The 22,950-nt window shown below is 33.9% G+C and overlaps 1 protein-coding gene across 1 annotated transcript in view; it reads right to left on the bottom strand.

Moving 5' to 3' along the window:
- LOC133199119 (perlucin-like protein) overlaps positions 1-22,950 on the bottom strand; it is an 87,242-nt gene that overhangs the window by 34,932 nt on the left and 29,360 nt on the right. Inside the window, exons 2-3 of the mRNA XM_061334993.1 lie at positions 13,763-13,842; positions 12,834-12,921 (exon numbers count right to left, since the gene is read on the bottom strand). Of these exons, the coding sequence (XP_061190977.1) occupies positions 12,834-12,921; positions 13,763-13,842 (168 nt within the window). The remainder of the gene's footprint in view (positions 1-12,833; positions 12,922-13,762; positions 13,843-22,950) is intronic.

Here is a 22,950-nt window from a genome sequence, read left to right on the forward strand (position 1 = left end):
TTGTGCACGCGATTTCTCGAAAAGTATTCAGTCGTTTTCAATGAAACTTTCAGGAAAAATTAGTCATTGTATGAACTTTGTTCATCACAAGGAAAATTTGGAAAATTCCATTTTGGTTCCAAGTTACGGGCAATTTCCTGATTTTAAAATGAAGTTTTGTAGCCCCTTTTTCTCAAGAATGGCTAAAGATATGAACTGGAGACTTATTGGAGAGCATAGAACGTGACTTCTAAATTTGCAGAATTGCCTTTTCGTTCGTCGTCGGCACTTCCGGTCGTTTACGGAAGTGATAAAAGAAATCGTAAAATTTCAACTTTCTTTTTTTAAATCAATACTTACATCACATTATTGCTTCTCTTTTGTAGTTTCGAAATATGTTGGTCCCACCGGAATCAAAAACGTCAACTTCCGGTTATAAGAGAAAAACTACATAATTTGAATATTTTTCTTTCCCATTAATATCCTTTGTAGATAAAGTATTTGAAATGAATTTTAAATATGTTATTTAGACTGCAAATATCTAGAGTAACCTCAAATATCTTTGTAAAATTCACTTCCGGTCGCGTGTTTTCCTGTCCTCAAAATGAGAAGTTGTCTGAGCAAGATCTCGGAAACGGTGAGAGATTAAGACACCAAAGTTATACGAGCAACAGACCTTAAGATGTAAGTAAAACCACTTGGGTTCAGAGCGTCAGCCGTCACTTCTGGTCGTCACAGGAAGTGATCAAAGAAATCGAAAATTTCAACAATTCTTTTTTTAATTAAAAATTGCATCACTTTATTGCATCTTTTTCTCAGATTCGAAAGATGTTGGTCCCACCGGAAATAAAAACGACAACTTCCGGTTATAAGAGAAAAACTACATAATTTGAGTATTTTTCTTTCCCATTAATATCTTCTGTAGATAAAGTATTTGAAATGAATTTTAAATATGTTATTTAGACTGCAAATATCTAGAGTAACCTCAAATATCTTTGTAAAATTCACTTCCGGTCGCGTGTTTTCCTGTCCTCAAAATGAGAAGTTGTCTGAGCAAGATCTCGGAAACGGTGAGAGATTAAGACACCAAACTTATTTGAGCAACAAACCTTAAGATGAAGGCAAAACCATTTGGGTTAAGAGCGTCAGCCGTCACTTCCGGTCGTAACAGAAAGTGATCAAAGAAATCGAAAATTTCAACTTTTCTTTTTTTAATTAAAAATTGCATCACTTTATTGCATCTTTTTAGCAGATTCGAAAGATGTTGGTCCCACCAGAAATAAAAACGTCAACTTCCGGTTTTAGGAGATAAATTACGTTATTTTTATATTTAACATTCTCATAAATATTGCTTATCGATAAAGTACTTGAAATAATTTGATGTATGTTGTAGATACTGCAAATGTCTAGAGAAAAGTCAGAGATTTTGATAAAATTCACTTCCGGTCGCGTGTTTACCTGTCCTCAAAATTAGAATTTGTTCTAACAATATTGCTCGGCAACAATAAAGGACTGAAGTCTAAAACTTTCAGGACTGATAGTCAGTCATCAGTTTATTTGAATCGTGAGAAAATCTTGTATCGCCGTTACTTCCGATCGTGACAGGAAGTGATGCAAAAAGGTGAATGGTTAATGGTTAGCACGTTGGATTTTCACGCTGACGACCAGGGTTAAATCTCCAGGATGTCTGAAGTTCTTTTATCACTTTTTAAGCTTGAATTTTCTTTTTTATTTTCAGAATCGGACGGAAGACCTCTCATTGCTCGCAATGAGTTTCTAGTTATTATTATTATTCTTTTTTTCTACTTTCTTCTCCGGTACTTTTTTGTCCGGGAGTGTTCTCATAGAATCACTCATCCGATTGACATGAAACCTTTTTAGGGTTAATAGGCATGTTGTGTAGGTGTTCGGAACGAAGGTCATTTTGCGCGCACATGCATGCACGTGCGCGCGCGTGCAATGCGTGAAATGACTTATATACTTGATGAAGCCGTAAGTTTTATATTTCTTGATGAATTGCTTTCAAACTCAAAATATAAAGATATATTAGTAATCTAGACAAGGTAACATGGTCAAATTAGCGTGATCTCATGCGCATGCACGTGCGCTCTCCTCTGATTGGCTGATACAGAAATCTCAATAATTTCTTTGTTTTTTGACAAAATAATTTGAAATTTAGAATATAAGTATATATTATAAGGTGCCACAACATGTTATATAGGAAATTTCTGGAAAACACGCGCATGCGGGTGTGCTGCAATCTTATTGGTTGAAACTTTAAATGTCTATAACTCCCTTGGTTTTCAACAAAACAAGATGAAATTTACGACATGGATAGGCACATAGAGCTCCTAGATTATTATACTATCAGAATTGAATGCAAGGTCATGCATGCGTGTATCCTGAATTCTGATTGGCTAATACTTAAAGGGTTACATCTCTCTTATTTTTCAATGAGATTCTTTAATATTTAACAAAAATGTATGTATCGTGAGACACTATAAGAAAATTAATGTGAAAAATGTAGAAAACATGTGCAAGTACATGCGCTGAAATTTGATTGGCTAATACCCATATGGCTATATCGGAGTAGTTTTCCAATGAAATACCCTTAAAAATAAAGTGTCCATCTATATTACAAAAGTATTGTCTACTTTATTGAAGCTTGTAGGGAATGGGGCATCATAAGGGATTGGGGAGCCGTTTGGGGAACATCTGTAACGGTTCCCGTTACAATTAGCACTAGTTTGCTTTGAATTCATCTTAAGGTAGGTCGCGGGTTTGCTTTTGTCATCAATTTCGGTACAAAATTTCGACGATTCGAGAGGTTGTTTTGTGCACATTTGATTATGACGTCAGTTACGTCACAAAGGCGACGTCGCATTGCTTCCCGTTTATTTCTCTGAAAATAACTTTAGCAACAGAATCTAATCCGTGCAAAGCGTAGAAAGTACATGTTATTGTCCGTAATTATATTGTCGTAAATGTATGAACCCAGAGTATTATAAGTTTGAATTCTGCTCTGATTATCTGTGTAATGTATAAGAACAACTAATAAAACATCATAGATGCCATGCAAAATGCAAGGAATAATTTATATTGTAAATGATACTAAACTGCTAAAGGTGGCTGTATGTATGCACTTAATTTGCAAAGAAGGGAAGGTATTTAATGCACCACGTTTGCTTATCAAAGCCGAAAAAAAAATGTTATTTTTAAGATAAAATCAGTTCTCGACACTAAAAATGAATGGAATTTAATTACATGCATTTTCCTCTTCCTTTTTTTAAAAAAAAAAAAAAATATTTTGTATTTGAATCTGATAAAGTCATTCTCTATATGCAGGCTAGCAAGGAATTGATTTCTCATAGTGAAATGCATTAAACATGTTAAAATAAATTAATACAAACACCCGGCATATCGGACCTTTATGACACTCTAAACAGATATTAATATACTACATGTATTACGAAATACAAGTATCAAATACAATTTATTCTATAACAAAATTAAGCTGTCTGTGTATAAGCTGAATGCAAGTATTTTACATTTTGCCAATGAAAACTTGATAAAGAAAAAAAATCAAGAAAGAACAAATGTTGGAGAGTTCGGACTATATACCGAATTGCGATTGATATAAAAAGAACATTGCCGGTAACCCCCCCCCCCCCCCTTCCTCAGTGGTGGGGTGGGTTTTTTTTTTTCTTTCTTTACCGATTGCGAATGAAGTGATAAAATTCACGTGTTATACTTGAAATCTTAATAACGAACTTCAACATCTTAACATTACTTGTATTAATTTATTATCAATCGCAGTGTTGTCGCTGCATATTAATTCTAATGCAAGAAGAATGTTAATATCAAAATGTCGTTCATTCTGACTTCGTGGTCAGAATATGAATTTCATAATCCTATAGTAGATAAGTTCTTCCTAACATGTTTCCGCAACAAGTGAAATGCTGAATAAAATTACAGTGCGCATCTATGTCACCTTTTAGATCTTGCATATTCCAAATATAAAGATACTTATATGTAAACGCGATTACGTTCAATATATGACGTTTTAGTCATAAATAACGCCTTAAACGAAATATTGTTGCCGTTCAGGGATTTTTTTCCCTTATGCAACTTGTGGGTCTCCCAAGTCTGTATATTGGACAAAAGAACTCTAAGTCAGGATTAAAATATATAAAAAAAATTATTATTGCTTGTTGTATTTAATTTGCATAATGTCTTTGAATGATTATCCCTATTTTTTGCTCCCGTAGAAATATTATTTCTCTCCCAACTAGAAATGGGAATAAAATATTCTCAAATGGGAGAATTAAGTTTTAGGGAGTTATAAATAAATTTACGAAAGTATAAAAGTATTTCCCAAAATACTGGGAGTCCTTCACAATACAATAGATAGTTATGGGAGAGTTATTTCACCTCTCAATAATTTTCTCCCACAGAACAATTCAATATAATTATTAAAAGTAAAAATAAAATATTATCTCAAAATTCATCAGCTCCCATAAATGAATTATTTTTCAATATGAGTTATCCATTGACTTTCACTCCCAGATATTCTGGAGATGTGAGCTGTAAAAGAGTCGATCGATCTGCGCTGGCTTATATAGGCATCGGGCTCGATTGTCGTGACGTCACGACAAAGTGAAAATACCCGCCGTCTTTGTTATTGAAAAGAAGCTTTGATATGCTGCCATGCCGATCGGATCAACGAAAGGAATCACGCACCCTAGGGCGCGGATAATTACTGTTTGGTACATTTGGGACTTATTGCTGATGAACTTCATAAACAAAAACAGAAGCAATCGTAAACAGTTAAAGCGTGACTTGGGAATGTAAGATGTCGAGGAATTTCGGGCTAATTACCGACCTCGTCCCAATGATGAACATGGTAACTATACAATTGATGATGAAGTAAACATACATATAAATAAAACATATTATTCGTCGTTTTATAGTCCAGTGTGTTACAGGGAGTATTGTTTTACTAACTTGTACTGTATATTTCCACAGAAAGTGTTTCCCATAGTAGTGGAAATAATTAGGGAACCGTAACACGGCCCCCTCCCATGTGAAGAACTTCCTAAATGGTTTTATACTTCAAGTCAGGGAATAAAAAGGTGGGTACAAGTTTTTATGTTTCCCTAAGTTGTTGGCACAAAAACGACTTACATTAAAAGTGCATACTATAATTGACAATAAATTAATTGATAAGTATATGTACATCATAACATTCAACAGTTAACAAGATATTTGATAAAACAAGTAAATTATCAACATACGAAACATTCACAACAACATTCATAATATCATAGATTAAAACAAGTAATTAGATATGTTCATAAGTATAATACAGAAATAATGTCCTCAACATATGTAATATCACTTCCTTCAATTCACAAACTTCTCGGCATTGTCTATTTCAGAATATTGGAACAGTCTATCCATAGGAGGCTTTGTACGTTTGGCTTTTCTTCTTATATGGTATACAGTTCTGGATACATCTAAGGATGGCTTTATCCGTAAGAAATATTTAGTATGGGAAATGTCTATTTGTATTATACAAATATCCCATTTATTATTTACAGAGGGAGTCTATGCATGAGATTTGAACCACGTGGGCTTATTTGTTCCCAGATATGGTTTTAATCTATTATGGTGGATAATATCCCCCTTATGTCTTGCATTTTTCCCTATTCTGTAAAGAACATCATTTATTCTTTGTAAAACAATGTATGGTCCCTTCCATTTAAGGGATAACTTTTTGTGGAGTCCCATATTTTGATTTGGGAAAAAGACCCATACAGCATCTCCTGGGTCGTATTGATTTTGGTGAATTTTTGCATTGTAATCCCGTAACATAGCATCAAAAGACATGCTTAGTTTATTTCGGGCAAATTCATGTATTTTATTTAATTTTTCTGATAGATTTTGGGCGTATTCAGAACTTAATTTTGATTCATATTTTTCAGGATGAACTCGACCAAGCACTAAATCTACTGGGAGTGTGACCGATCGCCCAAACACCATTTCACATGGGCTTATCCCTGTGGCCTCATGGGAAGATGATCGATATGCCAACATGATTAAGGGTATCAGATCATCCCAATCTTTTTGATTTTTAATAACAAATGCTGAAAGCATATTTTCAATTGTTCTATTTGCCCTTTCTATCATTCCGTCAGACTGAGGTCTGTAGGGAGTGGTACGGGTTTTATCTATACCCAGTATTTTACACATTTCTTTGAAAACATCAGATTCAAATGTTTGGCCTTGATCTGAATGAATTTGCATTGGGACTCCAAAAATGGAGACCACATGATTTATAAATTTCTGAGCTACTGTAACTGATTTCTTATTTCTAATAGGGATAGCATCAACCCATTTGGTGAAGTAGTCTCCCACAACTAGAAGATAAGAATTTTTCCTGTGAGTCATTGGTAAAGGACCTAATATATCCACTGCCCATCTCTCCATAGGAACACCAACCAGGTATTTTTGTAACTAGGCCTTTGGGATTTTATTAGGAGATTTTCTTGCTGCACATTTGTCACAGGTTTTACAAAAATGCTTTATATCTTGGGACATTTTGTGCCAGAAATATTTATTTCGGGCCTTTGATAGAGTTTTATTGAACCCCAAATGACCGCCCGTTATATTACAATGTATTTCTTTCATAACTTTCCCAATGATAAATTTTGGGAGAACAGTTTGAAATTTTGGTTGCACACTTTCCCATTTATGATACAGTATCTCATCTATATAATGCAGAGAATCAAATCTTGCCCAATAATATTTGCATGTTTCACTCATATGGGATATGTTTTCCCAGAGAGGTTTCTGTTCAGCTTTGACCCATTTTATTACTTCCCTTAGATCTGAGTCTTTATTTTGTAAAGCATTTATGCTATTTTCTGGTTCTTCATTTTCCAGATGTATTTTGGTTTGTTCTAGTTGGGTAGGGCTTATCCCAGAGGGAGTTCCCTTAGACCTTGTGGTAACAGCACAGTTTTCAGGTACACCACTATTAATGTTGGGACTATCACTTACATCATTATGTTCAGTTTCAGATATTATTTCCCTTTTTACTTGGCATTGGTTTCCAATGGGAGGTTCATTTAGCAAATGTTGATTTAAAGAAAATTTGTCTTCTGCCTTACTGCAATGCTTACAGTCTAGATCTCCCTTGAGACAAGGTCTGCGGGACAAAGCGTCCGCATTATTATGAGTGCGACCTGCTCGATATTCAATTTTGAAATTGTATGAAGACAAAAATTCAAACCAACGTGCTATTTGTCCCTCTGGATTTTTAAAATTCAACAACCAAGTTAGGGACCCATGATCTGTTCTTACTTGGAATGTTTTCCCATATAAATAGTGGTGAAAGTGCTTTATCGAATTCACTATAGCTAATAGCTCCCTTCTAGTCACACAATAGCGGCATTCCGCTGCACTAAATGTCTTACTGTAATAACTTATGACTTTCTCTACTCCCCCCTGCTCTTGGGAAAGAACAGCTCCCAAACCTATGTTAGAGGCATCTGTATCTAAAATAAATAAGCCTTCTTCATTAGGATAGGAAAGAATGGGAGAACTAGTTAATGCTCGCCTTAGCTTGTCAAATACTACATGGCAATCATAATCCCATACAAACTTCCTATTTGCTTCTGTAAGTTTATGTAATGGCCTAGTCATATCTGAGAACTTGGATATAAATTGTCTATAGTATGAACAAAGACCTAAGAAGCTTCTAACTTCCTTAACATTTCTAGGGATGGGCCAATTGTTGACGGAGTCAATCTTTGAGGGATCAGTGGCTATCCCATTTTCACTCACAATATGTCCCAGAAAGGGAACTTCTTTTTGCAAGAGAACACATTTCTTTGGGTTCATTTTTAAATTAGCCTCCCTCAGTCGCCCAAAAACTTGTCTTAAATTGTCAATATGTTCTTCAAAAGTTTTAGACAATATTATTATGTCATCTAAATAAACAAGACATATCTTCCATGAAAGATTTGATAAGACCCTTTCCATTAGTCTTTCAAAAGTTGCTCCTGCATTGCATAAACCAAATGGCATGTTTAAAAATTGCCAATGTCCTCCCCCTGGTATTGAAAAAGCTGTTTTGGGTTTATCTTCAGGTGACATTTTAACCTGCCAATACCCACTCTTAAGATCTATGGTAGAAAATAATTTCGAACCTGACAAGGCATCTAATGTTGTATCAATTCTTGGAATGGGGTAACTATCCTTAATAGTGACATCATTTAACTTTCTATAGTCTATACAGAACCGGATTGCCCCATCCTTTTTCTTAACAAGGCCTATGGGAGAACTCCATGGACTGTCTGATGTCTCTATCATCCCCCTATCTAACATGTCATTTATTTCCTTCTTAGCTTCAGCCATTTTAGCTAAGGGAATACGTCTAGGAGGTTGCTTAATCTGGAGTGCATTTCCCATATTTATTCTATGCTCTACTAAATCTGTTGAACCCATGTCGGATGATGAAAGGGAGAAACTTGTTTCAAATTCCCTTAAAAGATTTGCTAGTCTCTGTTTCTCTTCAGAGCTAATACTAGGATGAACCCTATCTAAAATTTGTTGTAAATGATTGGGCATATGGGTATCATTCCCATTACAATAAGCCCTTACATTTTTCACAACTTCCCCATTCCCAATATCTTCAACCCTCTCTATTGAGGCTACTTCGCTACCTTTGTGTAACTTTAAACTTTTGTCACCTAAATTCAAATAACGCACTGGGACATTTTCCCCATCTACTTCTACCAAAGTTTTTGAAATCAATACTTCATGTTTTCCCATAAAATTTTCTGAGGGTTCCACTATGGCAGCACCCCGCTGAAAATTGGGACTTTCTATCCTAGCAGGGGCAATAAATTCACAGTTTGGGGGAATCACTAAATCTTCTATCAAATGAACCCTACAACAATCAACTACACTATTTTCATCACTAAAACAAGGGGTTTCTTCTCCCTGAATTTCAAATTTCATTTTCTTCAAACAAATCTTACATGAAAACTTCTTCATAAAATCTACTCCCAAAATACATTTGTTTTCAATATTTGCAATGATAACAGTATGGGAAACTTCAATATCTCTAAGGCTAAATTTAAGGAGACACTCTCCCACAACTGGGATGTCATCTCCGTTTGCTGATCTTAATTTCACACTACAAGGTTTAACACTTGATTTTTCTACTAATTGTATCTTATCAAACAGTTTGGGCCTTATAATAGTCACACTTGATCCGGTATCTACTAATATTGTTGTTTGAATATTTTCTATTTTCCCAGCTATAAAAATTCCCTCATTTCCTTGAACATCTCCCACTAAAATACTTTTGGGACTTTGTTCATTTTGAGGTTTACTCCCTATCTCTAAATTCTGATTTTTCGTAGTCTTATTTGATACCGGATCAACCCCCGTACACTTACTTAATGGTTTATTCTGGGACTTGTTCCCAATTCTCGCCGATTTCCGCCCCATGAATTCGACGTTTGATGGTTTCCCTGTCTTTGAAAATCAAAATCATTTCTGTGAGGGGATGACTTTTGGGAGTATTGATTCCCCTGATTACTTCTATTTCCATAACTATTTCTTGACCCATATTTGTCATTTTCCCAGTTGTTGAACTGTCTGGGCCTATTGTTTGAAAATCTGTTTTCCCATGACCTCCCATAATTTTGGGACTTCGGATCAGAATTTTTCAAACCTGACAAAGAATCTTTTATGTCTTTTAGCAAAGAAAGAATTAAATCTTCATTTTTATTGACAGGAGGTTTTTGAGAGTCTGTGTTTGAATTTACAGCATATACTGGCTTTCCTCTTTGGGCATTTGCCATTTTATGCGTCTCTAACCTAATTGCTTAAATTTCAGCCTCCCCAATATCTTTAGCTCTCGCCTCCCGAATTCTGAGGCGCATATCTGGGTCTGGGAGAGCATCAATAAAATGATCTAGAGCTAAAATGTTTGTAAGGTTAGGATCAGCAGTCGGGTAGGATTGTCTGATTAATTTCTTGATTGACTGAGCTAATTCTGATAGGGACTCATTTTCTCCCTTAATCCTATTTTTCAGTCTTGCCCGATACATCTCTGACCTTTCTACTGATCCAAAACGCATACTGAGTACTTTAACAAGGGAGTCAAAATCCCTAATCTGAGCTTCATTAAGCTCCCCTAGAATTGCCCTAGCATTCCCAGTTAAACTACTGGCGAGATACAAAGACTTTGTTCTGTAATCCCAACCATGCAACTCTACTAAAACTTGAAATTGGGCTAAATAATCTTCAAAATCTTCTACCCCATCATATGTTTGTGGTTTTATTGAGACTGTTGGTTTCACTTGATTGGGAGAATGTAGGCTATTGTCATTTCTGTTCACTCTTGAATTTGGGGACATTGGGTTTCTGAAAGATTCAAATCTCTCCCCAGCCCCTAGAAATGGTGATTGACTGGGATTTTCAGAACAGTTCCCATATTTATGCAGACCAATAGCTTTCCCAGGATTTTCAAGTGATGATAACCTCCCATGTAATTGATGGGACTCCTGTCTCATTTGTGATAATTGTTCTTCAAAATCTTGCTTCATGCATAGAACACCCCTATTTGTATTTTCAACTGCTTTTAACAATGATTCATTTATATTTTCAGAACCCTTGGGAGCTGATGTTTGTTTTGGTGAAGATTCATTTTGAAAGAGCTCTTCATGGGATAAATTTTCTACTTCTGCCTGGGATCTTGGATTAAAAAACTGACTATTCTCCCGTGACATTTTTAAGAATTTCTTTTGGGAGTATTATTTTACTTTATGTTACAAAGAATTTGTTTATATAATAATTGTCTTTTGTCCAATCAGATAAATGGGAAAAAAAATTGAAGAATCCCACTTCTGACACCAATGTTACCGTTCAGGGATTTTTTCCATTATGCAACTTGTGGGTCTCCCAAGTCTGTATATTGGACAAAAGAACTCTAAGTCAGGATTAAAATATATAAAAAATTTATTATTGCTTGTTGTATTTAATTTGCATAATCTCTTTGAATGATTATCCCTATTTCTTTCTCCCGTAGAAATATTATTTCTCTCCTAACTAGAAGTGGGAATAAAATATTCTCAAATGGGAGAATTTTAGTTTTATGGAATTATAAATAAATTTACGAAAGTATAAAAGTATTTCCCAAAATACTGGGAGTCCTTCACAATACAATAGATAGTTATGGGAGAGTTATTTCACCTCTCAATAATTTTCTCCCACAGAACAATTCAATATAATTATTAAAAGTAAAAATAAAATATTATCTCAAAATTCATCAGCTCCCATAAATGAATTATTTTTCAATATGAGTTATCCATTGACTTTCACTCCCAGAAATTCTGGAGATGTGAGCTGTAAAAGTCAACTTACAAAACTGACTAGTCGATCGATCTGCGCTGGCTTATATAGGCATCGGGCTCGATTGTCGTGACGTCAAGACAAAGTTAAAATACCCGCCATCTTTGTTATTGCAAAGAAGCTTTGATATGCTGCCATGCCGATCGGATCGACGAAAGGAATCACGCACCCTAGGGCGCGGATAATTACTGTTTGGTACATTTGGGACTTATTGCTGATGAACTTCATAAACAAAAACAGAAGCAATCGTAAACAGTTAAAGCGTGACTTGGGAATGTAAGATGTCGAGGAATTTCGGGGTAACGCTAATTACCGACCTCGACCCAATGATGAACATGGTAACTATACAATTGATGATGAAATAAACATACAAATAAATAAAACATATTATTCGTCGTTTTATAGTCCAGTATGTTACAGGGAGTATTGTTTTACTAACTTGTACTGTATATTTCCACAGAAAGTGTTTCCCATAGTAGTGGGAAAAATTAGGGAACCGTAACAATATATTGGCAATATAAAAGCAAACTTTAAAATTATTTAGCAAAAAAACTGGCGAGAAGACATATTGATTTTTTTGCCTCAATAGTTTTAATTTTACCTCATCCTGATATTTTGAAATTTCTGAGTAATTCGTTTATGTCTTTAAAAAGTTATCCGATCTTTTCTAAAGAAATTCTTTCGGTAAAAATGTTTATAAAACGTCATTTTCCCATATATTTCTATAGTAAAGTGTAAAAATAGTACCAAAAACTATACCGGTTTTACAGTAATATAGCATTAAAACCACGTAGGCAAATTTAATAAAAATTTCAGAGAATATGCTGCAAATTCTAAGGAACATTATACAAAATTTTCAGGATATGGTTTCTCGTAAGAATTTTTATGCAGTAAACCCGCGACCTACCTTAATGGTGATGTTTTCACGTTCACTAAATGTGAGTACACGGCGGGTGTGACCGGTCAGCAGGGGATGCTCACTCCCCCATGGCACTTGATCCCACCTCTGATGTTTTAGAGGTCCGTGTTTGCTTTGCTTCAAAATTTTGTATTGTTTAATAGAATATTGAATCTTGAATATTGTTCGTTATCTCCATATATTTCATGCATCTTATTTTCCAAGTCAGTTAACACTAGTTCAAATAAATCTTGTATCTTCAGGAAGGGACTTAAAATATCAAAAGGCAGATTTAATTTTAATCTTTGATAAAGATTGGGTTCGTCCGGTCAACAGGGAATGTACTCCTCTTTCCACTTCTGGAATTTCCAGAGGTCCGTGTTTTATGCCCTCTTCACATATTTCTATTGTTAATGGATTTTTTTACTCAGTAAAACAGATTCTCCTTAGGTAACATATGACTTACCGTTAAACGAATACGTCCCAGCCAGGAAATCAGATTATTCTTTTGTAACAAGGCACCTACCTTTGAAGACAAATGTCTCAGCCAGCCAATCAGATTCTTCTTTAGTTTGTATTTCCACCAGATGGGAACATCTTGCTTCACATTCAGACTGGAAATTGAATTTCACTTTAAAGAAATTTTCTCTTTGTAAAACATTTATTAGTTTTATGCATGAAACCAAATTATGGTTTTCTTAAAATATAAAATTTATAATTTTTTAAGTATATTTACATTTAACGTGTATTTTCGGAATTCAAAACAGCATAAGACGGACGGAAAGGTCAAAAGATAATGTAATGATTTTTTAAGTCTAACGTCACAAACGTTGAACGCCGAGCAAGTGCAGCGTGATATTCACGCTCAAATTGAAGAGTTTAACTGTAGAAGCTGTTAGAATGACTCATTCAAAAACTCTTTAACTTATCATGCTTATTCTCTTTCTTCATACTAAGAAATATTGATTGATTGATTGTATGTATGTTGTTTTACGTCCCATTCGAGAATGTTTCACTCATATAGAGACGTCACCATATACCGGTGAAGGGCTTCAAATTTTGACCTTTACTCGGCACTCAGGGCCATTGAGCAATGGGGGATCTTTATCGTGCCAAAGCCTGCCGTGAAACGGGGCCTAGGTTTTTAAGGTCTCATCCGAAGGACCCACAACTTTCACTTGAAAGTGCCGAGCGCATGGCGAAGGAACTATTGCTACCTATTTTTATCGACTTAGGTCAGTTGCGGCCGAGATTCGAACTCACGACCTTCCGATCACGGAGCGAGCGCTCTACCGATTGAGCTACCGTGAACGGTTACTAAAAAATAAAAACAGAATTAAACATTGTATTTAAAACAGAAATTTACTTCATGCATATTCAACATGTATTCTCGATCAAAACATTTATTTTCCAGTTACTCTCTTGAATCCTCAATGTTTGAAACCGAGTTCATACCTTCGCCTCCATCCACGTGACCTCTGTTTGGCCAATGAAGTAGCAGTGAGTGCTATATTCCAACCAGCCCGGCTCACAACCTATTTACAAGTCATAGAGTTTATTTAAACAATAAAATGCTTTTTTGTTAAAAAGCTGATGACAAGTTGCAAACATTGCACACACACACACACACACACACACACACACACACACACACACACACACACACACACAAAACCGCATAACCTGCAAAAACAGGTATTGTATTTTTGGAGGGAATCCTGATAGCAATCGTTCATCCCCGTATTAACAATGACATTTAATTGTTTATATTTATATCTACATAAATTATTCATATAGAGTGAGTGATAGTTTTTAAAATATTGTGCGTTAAGTCCGTACGTTGTTTTGGTTAATGGGCAATGAAACAGTTGACCTTTGACACTTCTAAACAACGTATAGAAATCTTCCATACGCATAGCTTTAAAAAGATCTTACTGGATTAGAAATTGATATTGATCCATTCGGTTTGGATGAGAAAAAGGAGAAAATTTTCAGTGGATGTAGAAATATATCCATTTTTTTTTAATATATAATCACATTAGAAAAGGTCAGAGTAAAATCTTCATAATTCCATAAACGTACCGATTTTGGCAAGTCCATTGCAAAGTATTCTTCAAGACAGTATTCTTCGCAAAAAGTGCAGTACGATAGTAATTTTGTGGTGTGTTTTATTATTATTATTACTTTTATTTTTTTTTTTTTTTTTCATTTTTTTCATAATTTTTTATTTATTTTTTTTTAACATAAGATTGCTTTTGGATAATTGCTGATTTGAAAGTTGTTCCTTAATAAAAATTTGAGCATTGCAAAATTGTGTGCTATGGAAAATGTCCTTTAATCTGTGTTTTAAAAAAGAATCTTCGTGTGATGAGACAAGGTTCGTGAGTTATTTTACTTTCAAATACCATTAAGTTTTCCCCCCTTTTTTTCTCTTTTTATTGGGAAAACATGGGCTGAAGAAATTCTCAGGTTGTATGCATAAACTGCAAACAATCGGGTAGGTATCTTGCGAACTTGTGGAATAATTATTTATCTGACCGGAGAGTAGGATTGCTTGCAATGGAAACTATATATTTTGGCGTCAGGCTAAATTTATAAGCTAAATGAAGCAAAAACGTGATTACTAAAACAACAATTCAGCTAAATTGGATGAATTGAGCTTGCATAATGAGATACTAGGAATACTAAGGAATACTATTTTACTCTAGGAAAAGAGCAGACTTTTTATTTGCTTTAGGAAATAAAATTACGATTCCTTATTCATTTCACAGGTGAAAAAATGTATGCAAAATCATTTACTTTTTACATGATCACATTTACATGTTCAAAAAGCTATTAAATAAACGTATATATATATATATATATATATATATATATATATATATATATATATATATATATATATATATATATATATATATATATATATATGTTCAATTGTGAGCGCGCTATTTCCATGAAACCGGTTAAACTCTCCAGGTAAAAACTTTACCTATTTTCCAATAAATATAAAAAGATTTGGTGTTTTCCTGTGATCATTAAAAATATATAGCTATATCATTTTGATAAAACATGCTTCACAGAGCATGCTACTTTTTCGCATGTTTACATTACATAGACTTTTTATTGAAATAAAAAATTGCACAGTTGTAGCGCAGAAAGAATTATATTTTACCTGTCGCTACAGTAATCATGAAACGTCACTTGCCAAAATTTTGAATTAAATTGGAGGGTGTATGACTGTTTTATAGCCATTTATAAATAATCAACGCGTAAAAACAAAGCCAAGAATGGGAACGTTATGGAACGTCATGGAGCACCGAGCTACTAAAATTTATGCGTGCAGACAGGAAAATGTCTAAAATAAACTAAAATGCTTCTTGATGTTGCTGGAAATTGCCTACACGTACAAAGGACAAAAGTATTCAAAATGTAGTAGCTTTGTAAGAATGGAAGGATTAACATTTTCAATGATCAACTCCATCGATACCTCAATACCCCACTTATCGCATGGACGTTGCGGCTATGGAATGTGCATTGTTTCCATACCTGATCTCCTAACTGCGTAGACTATTATTTTAAGATCTCACTAATATCCGAAACAGCACAAAATACATTATAGAGGAAAAGTAACATGTCTTGATATAGATATTTAACTTTTAAGAAGAAAAAAGACAAGAAAATTCGAAAGAAATGAAAGATATTTAGAACTATGAAAAAGCTTAACGGGTTTGAAATCTGATTCTCTCGTCACTTAACGTCAAGGGATTGCTCCGTGAATCCTATGACCGCATAGTAAAAATTGTTGTAAATTTTCAAAATTTTAGTAAATGGACCTGATTTTTTTTCATACTAATAAACAAAAGATAGGAATTTAATCAGGCATAAGTCATACTTCACAGTAAACAATAGATTTTCCGTAAATCAATGTGTCCGCGAACTTTTCTAACAACCCTCGTATATATATATAAAGCACAAAGAAATTCGCTTTTATAAGTATACCCACTTCCCACTTCCGCCCCAGCCCGGTTTTCAACTCTCAACCTACGGAATGCAGTACAGGAACAGCGCGCTAGATCGCTCGGCTATCTAGGCAACTTGCTTTGATGCCGATGGAATTCTCGCGACGCTGCTCTACACTACATGGTCATTGAGAATGGAAGTGAGAGATACAGTTATCTGAACATTAGTTTTATTAAAGGATCGCTACCAATACACGTTGTAACGAAATTGATTTTTTTTTTTTTATAAAACAAACTCCATAAGATAAAACAGATAACCTTGTGTCTTTCTTGTGATGATAGTGTTCCTTGTTTAATTATTTATGAACAAAAGGAGATAATTTTGCTTTTTGTTGTTTTCATAAAGCAGATTAAAATATGAAGAATGCTTCTAGGGAGAATAAAGAGAATTGATTGGCGGGAAGGTGGCATCTATCTGCAGTAAATTTATCAAACTAAATTTTCTGATAACTTTATGAAGGAAGTTTGATAAGGTTTTCTGACAAGTTAAACGAAAGAAGGAGGTTTTCTTACAAGTTAAACGGAGGAAGTTTGAGGAGGTTTTCTGACAAGTTAAATGAAGGAAGTTTGAAGAGGTTTTCTGACAAGTTAAATGAAGGCAGTTTGAGGAGGTTTTCTGACAAGTTCATCACCCCTTTTGTAAAAATGCACATATTCTTGGCTTCCTATTGTGGTTCTCAAATTTTTTGCAAGTTTATGTGCCGCGAGAATTCCATCGGTATTGAAAGCTAGTTTTTTTGACTTGCCTAGATGGCCGAGCGTTCTAGCGCGATGTTGCTGTACTGCTAGGAGGCAGATTCCGTAGGTCGAGAGTTCAACCCCGGGTTGAGCGGAAGAGGGTCTCCTAAAAGTGAATGTCTTTGTGCTATCTACATTGATTTTTCTTCACTTAGGGCAGTCATGTTAGTTTCAGAGTTGTAGAATGTGCTTTATACAATCTTCATGACACTTTGTCTTTTCTCTTTATTTCATTTTGAATTCAACTACGTGTGGTCCTATAATTCCAAAGATTGATCTAGCTCATGAACTAGATCACTACAAAAATGTTCATCTATGTTAAATCTATGTTAAAGAAATAAATTATAATAAATTCATATTATATAAATATTTTTAACTTTTACCTTTTGGAGTGGTGTAATATTGCCAGCCCTCCACACGGGGACCAGGTGAAATAGACTGGAGATTCAACCTGGCACTCAATAGTTTACAGGATCGCATCCGTCTGTTATGTAAAATTGCTGAACACGCACAGCGATAGGTAAGACATTTCTGTGCACACGATTCCAGATTTACGTCCAGAATTTCTTCTCTGATGTAAGAGGAATTCGCTATGACAGCATTATCGTATTCTATGTATCTTTCTAGTTTCTTTTCACAATAATCAGAAAGAGAACACAGTAATGATGCAATTAAGGCTGGCAAAGAGCACGCTATATAAAAGGACTTTATTCGGAACATATTGACCGACTGGAATAACTGTGTATAAGGATGTAATCTAAGCCTAGTCAACAACTGAAGAAGCTCAGTATGTACTGGGTTCTTATGCTGATGAACAGTCGGTCATCTGTTACTAAATATCACAATAGAAATGAAATGTTAGTGCACGTTTTACGTGATGATAATTTTTTACGAATGTTTTTGAATTCCAGAAACCGTTGAAATTTTAATTGGAAATTGATTAAAATAACCATACAAGGATGACGTAATGTTTTATTCTTTTCCCCTGATGTATAGCTAAGCGCATTTTTAGTCAAAATGATATCGAAATCCATGCTATACTTCCTGGTAGGTGTGTAATTAGTGGCTTAGGATGCATAAAGAGGATTGCTTATTGACAGATTTGAAAATCGATGGAATGAATATTTGGGAAAAGAACAGGTTTACATAAGGCTGTTTTTTTTTTTTTTTTTTTTTTTTTTTTTTTTTTTTTTGTCCCATAATGAATTTCAAATTAATTTGTTTAGTAATGCCTAGTAATGTTTTCCTTTGTTATATTTCATTTTTTTTTTTTTTTTTTTTTTTTTTTTTTTTTTTTTTTTGCAAAACCAACGTATAATAGTCACGTGACAAGGAGTAACTGAAAGGCTCTCTGAAAGCGTCCACGACGGTTATGACGATTTATCACATGTATTAAACTATTCATTGTGAGAAACCAAAGAAGGATTAACAGTAAATCTTCAGGGAACATAGATCAGTTCTTACGTAACAGAAAAAAAAGGCTCATTGTTTCAATGGTGCTTTGAAAAGAAAGTCTTGCATTGTAGCCCATAAAAATTCAAGGGACATTGTGCACGCTTTCTTGTTCGATATAATTGCTATCTATAATATTATATAAAAGTATGAAAATACAGTCAGATTTTTTCAATAACTGAAAAATTACATTTATGACAAATGTCAGACAAACACATGGAAAAGCATTATCTTTAGATTAAAGTTCTACGTACAATTATTAGTGCAGACGCCAGTTTTCTCTGTTCTTTTCACACACTAATAACAACAAAACATATGACTTTTTTTACACTTTATACAACCATTCCTCACGATAAATTATTAATCAGGCTTTTTGACTTGATTCACAACTGCTGCCTCATTAGGAACTCTTAAATATTTTTCATTTCTTGTGAATGGTCACATACAAAAATATTTTGTACTTAGTAAAACATTCAAATATGAAACAGATGTGGCAGACTTTGTAGTGTCCTTTATTTCGAGTTCACGATGATATATTAGTCGATATAACATTCATATGTCGACACTATATATCCCAGTGAACATGCAATATATGATACCACAGAGTCTGAGACATCTGTTTCATATTTGGATATTTTAGTAGAAAAAGACGTTAATGGTAACCAATTTAACAACATGATGATTGGTAAATAACAACTTGCATACATTTATTTTATCTATCATTTATTAAAGCAAGCAAAATCTCACCATTTGAGAACAATACTGCCGAGTAGTAAGAAGCAAATCTTATGTCATAAATGACGTTACTAGCCTTGACTTTACGCAGTACAAGTGATCCAGATTAGTGGATCCATTGTTTTACTAATTTAGAAAATGCTTAATTAAATACAAAATCTTCGTCAATTCTTAAATCTTATAATGAAAAAAAATAAATAAAATAAAATCAAAACATTTATTTGAAACAATTATATAGATAGTCAATTTATCTAGGCACTATGAAGCTGCACACCACAGGGAATGTGGAGAAGACTGCTAACTCGATAAGCATATTTCCAATTAACCTCAAAAGTCCAAGGGCGTAGACTAGACTGTTCGATCTGAAATATGCCCAGCACTTCCTGCGCATGTGAGTTAAGGCTAGGTATAAGCTTTTCTATGTAAATGAGCTAATAAAAACGCATAAGAGGTATATTAATTATTCAGAGAAAGATTTGATTTATTTTCTCATGCATACTTAGTATCCACGATATCTTATAGCCAGTACACATTATGACGTCATATTATGATGTCATTGTTCTTACATATTGGAGGTAATAAAACACATCAACAAAACAGCTAGGATTACCCTATTTTATTTTACCAAAAAAAAATTGTGCAATTCTATGAAGATTATTCTATAGATAAATAAAACTGCTGCACAAATCCTAGGCATTTTCTCATTTGATCGGAATTTGAGGAAACTTATACCGGACTGTACTTTTTTTTACCCTGATTCAACTTAAAACTTTACAAATAGAAATTATACAACTGAGCTGTTGATATTTGTGCAGCAATACCAGCAATCTTTGGAATATTTTGCTGCTAAATATACATTGTTTCAGTTAAATAAAATAGAGTTTGCCCTTGCTCCGAAGCATTTTTGTTGATGTCCATTATAAGCTTGTGTAGAAAAGAACAATGACGTCATAATATGACGTCATAATGTGTACTGGCTATCTCAAGTCATGGGTACCATGTATGTATTAGACAGTAAGTCTTAACTCTCTCTGTTTAATAGATATAGTCCTTGGGCATTTTAATTAGTTCCTTTGCATAGAAATGTCTAAACCTAGCCTCAACTCACCTGCGTGAAAAGCAAAAACTAGCTCACAGCAATTTTCAGGCAGACGATGTAACCTCTTTTAATGGGTAAATCTTTTTTGTCTACAAACATGCGTATGCCCTTGCACTAGCGTCATTTTCTACATTCAGCTTAAAAATTTTATTTTTATGCCAGTCATTGGACACACATCTGATACATGCAAGGTAACAATTACTGAGTACGGCCAAACTTATTCGTTATGGAAACCTTTATAACCTTTTTTAACATGTATACAATTACTTTGTTAAAGAGATTATTAAACTAAATGCATCAAATATGAATATAACGAACAATAATCAAACTCGAAAGTCCACAGAGAAAATACTAATCAGGAGTAGAGCCCTCTCGACCAGTCACATCCAACAATTTCTCCTTGTTATGATCAAGCAAACGGAAAAATCCAAAGACAATTCAGTGTACAAGTAAGGGCCTAACAATTGGTATGAAAAACGTCAGTCAACATTCGCCTTAATTATAGATTGTATTTGCTGATAAGGTCATTGTATCGACATAGAGTTTGCAAAATGTTGACTTTAAACGAGACTGTTGATATTCTTGTTTCATTAACTTATTTGTTAATAGTTTGCCTCGTTTTAGAAATTGGTTGTACGCAGAGCATGCTCTTGCGTATTGAATCAACATCAGCTCCATATGCAAGTAATAATGGTATATTGCAACATAAATAGGGGAGATTGAGGACAGAAAAGTTCTAAGCTAAGTTAGAAGTGGTAAATATCATCTTAGTACCTTCTTAATTTTAATATTAATAGCAATAACATCAAAACGTACGATTTTTCAACATTTTATACAACCATTCCCCAAGTTATATTGAAATCCATGCTTTTTGACATCAAAGACAGCTGCTTTTCCAATAAAAATGGAACTCGTAAATTTACTTACCTTGTCATTAGTCATTTACAAAATTATTTTGATAAAAACATTATGATTGTACACATAAGTACTCTGTGGTTGATATTAAAAAGATGCTTGAGTTTCTGATTGACAATACCCATGCAGTTTTTGGAGATCAAGTCTTCCAACACTTGATCCCAACTCTGATGTTTCCAGGAATAAGTAAAAATTTGTTGTCATCTTTCAAAATTCTTCTTCTCAAGAACCATTGGGTCAGAAGTTAAAACTTATGTTTCCAGGAATAAGTAAAAATTTGTTGTCATCTTTCAAAATTCTTCTTCTCAAGAACCATTGGGCCAGAAAAGTTAAAACTTCATTACATAGTGTAGATTCATTTTTTTTTTCAAATATTTCTTTAACACCATCACTGTGTGAAGAAAAAAAATCCCCACATGACACATTCCCTATTTTTCGCCACTGCTATAATTGAGAAGTCGTAGTTGACACTATTGTTCACTATCAACATGGTAAAAATATAGTATAATAGTTTTTAAATTAATTTTTTAATACATGTATTTACAATAATTATAATGCTCTAATGTCCTGATGAACCCAACTCAATTGGCTTAAAAGGACCTATCCAAAAGTCTGTCAAAAATACTGACACATGCAAAAGACAATATCCTTATTAAATATGGTTTCAAAAGTTCTCATTAAAATTCTTGATGAAGTAATTTTGCATGTTTGGTCAGGGCTAGTGAATTTTTGGTCAGGGCTAGTAATAATTATAGGAATGAGCCCGATTGAAAGTCACTCATTTCCATCATATATATATATATATATATATATATATATATATATATATATATATATATATATATATATATATATATATATATATATATATATATATATATATGCTATAATATTGTTACGTTTCGATAAGTTTACCTGTGAAATTCGGATTAACTGTTGTTGACAAGTTCCGTATAAACGGACCCTGAACCCGATGTGTATAAACTACTAAAATATTTGTCAATGAACAATGAACGAAAGAATTGAATAATGATTTATTATTTGAACTTTATCAATTTGATTTATGTATTGTAATTACAAAGCGTTATGTTGTATATGTTCTATATAGGAACAACGTTATTAAGTAATTTTAGTGGTCAAAACCCGCTAACTTACAAATTAGATATTGATTGTGACGTTATTGGTATCTGACGTTTATACGTCATCATAACAACTTTTGTCTATAAAAGACAGCTGATTTGTGTTTAGAAGTCAGTCTGCAGTGGGTAGCGACTCCGTCTACTTCGGGTGTAAGACAGTGGTATGTACAAACAGTACCAAATCTATGTATACGAAATCATTAGTGAAGAGTCATTAAGATTAGAAACGTCCTGGATTGACCATTGGTTCGTCATCTTTGTATTAACCAAATAACGTTGTACCAGCCAAGTGTATCATTGTGCTTATAACTGAACCATTTGGTCGTCTTAATAAATATCATAAACTTTACAACGTGTTATTCATCACGGTTCTAGTGCAGATATTATAGTGAACTAAAATTTGGTCATTTCGCCAATTATTCAGTGGACCAAAAATTGGTCATTATTCCGATTGTGTATAAACTTTGTGGACAACCATTTCAACCTTGACCAGTAACCAGTAACCAACAGCGGCCCACGATTAACTGATTAAGTAATAACCTT

This window comes from Saccostrea echinata, unplaced genomic scaffold (genome assembly GCF_033153115.1).
Source record: "Saccostrea echinata isolate AGI-Se365-2 ecotype Australia unplaced genomic scaffold, CSIRO_AGI_Sech_v1 ptg000033l, whole genome shotgun sequence".
Lineage (NCBI taxonomy): Eukaryota > Metazoa > Mollusca > Bivalvia > Ostreida > Ostreidae > Saccostrea > Saccostrea echinata.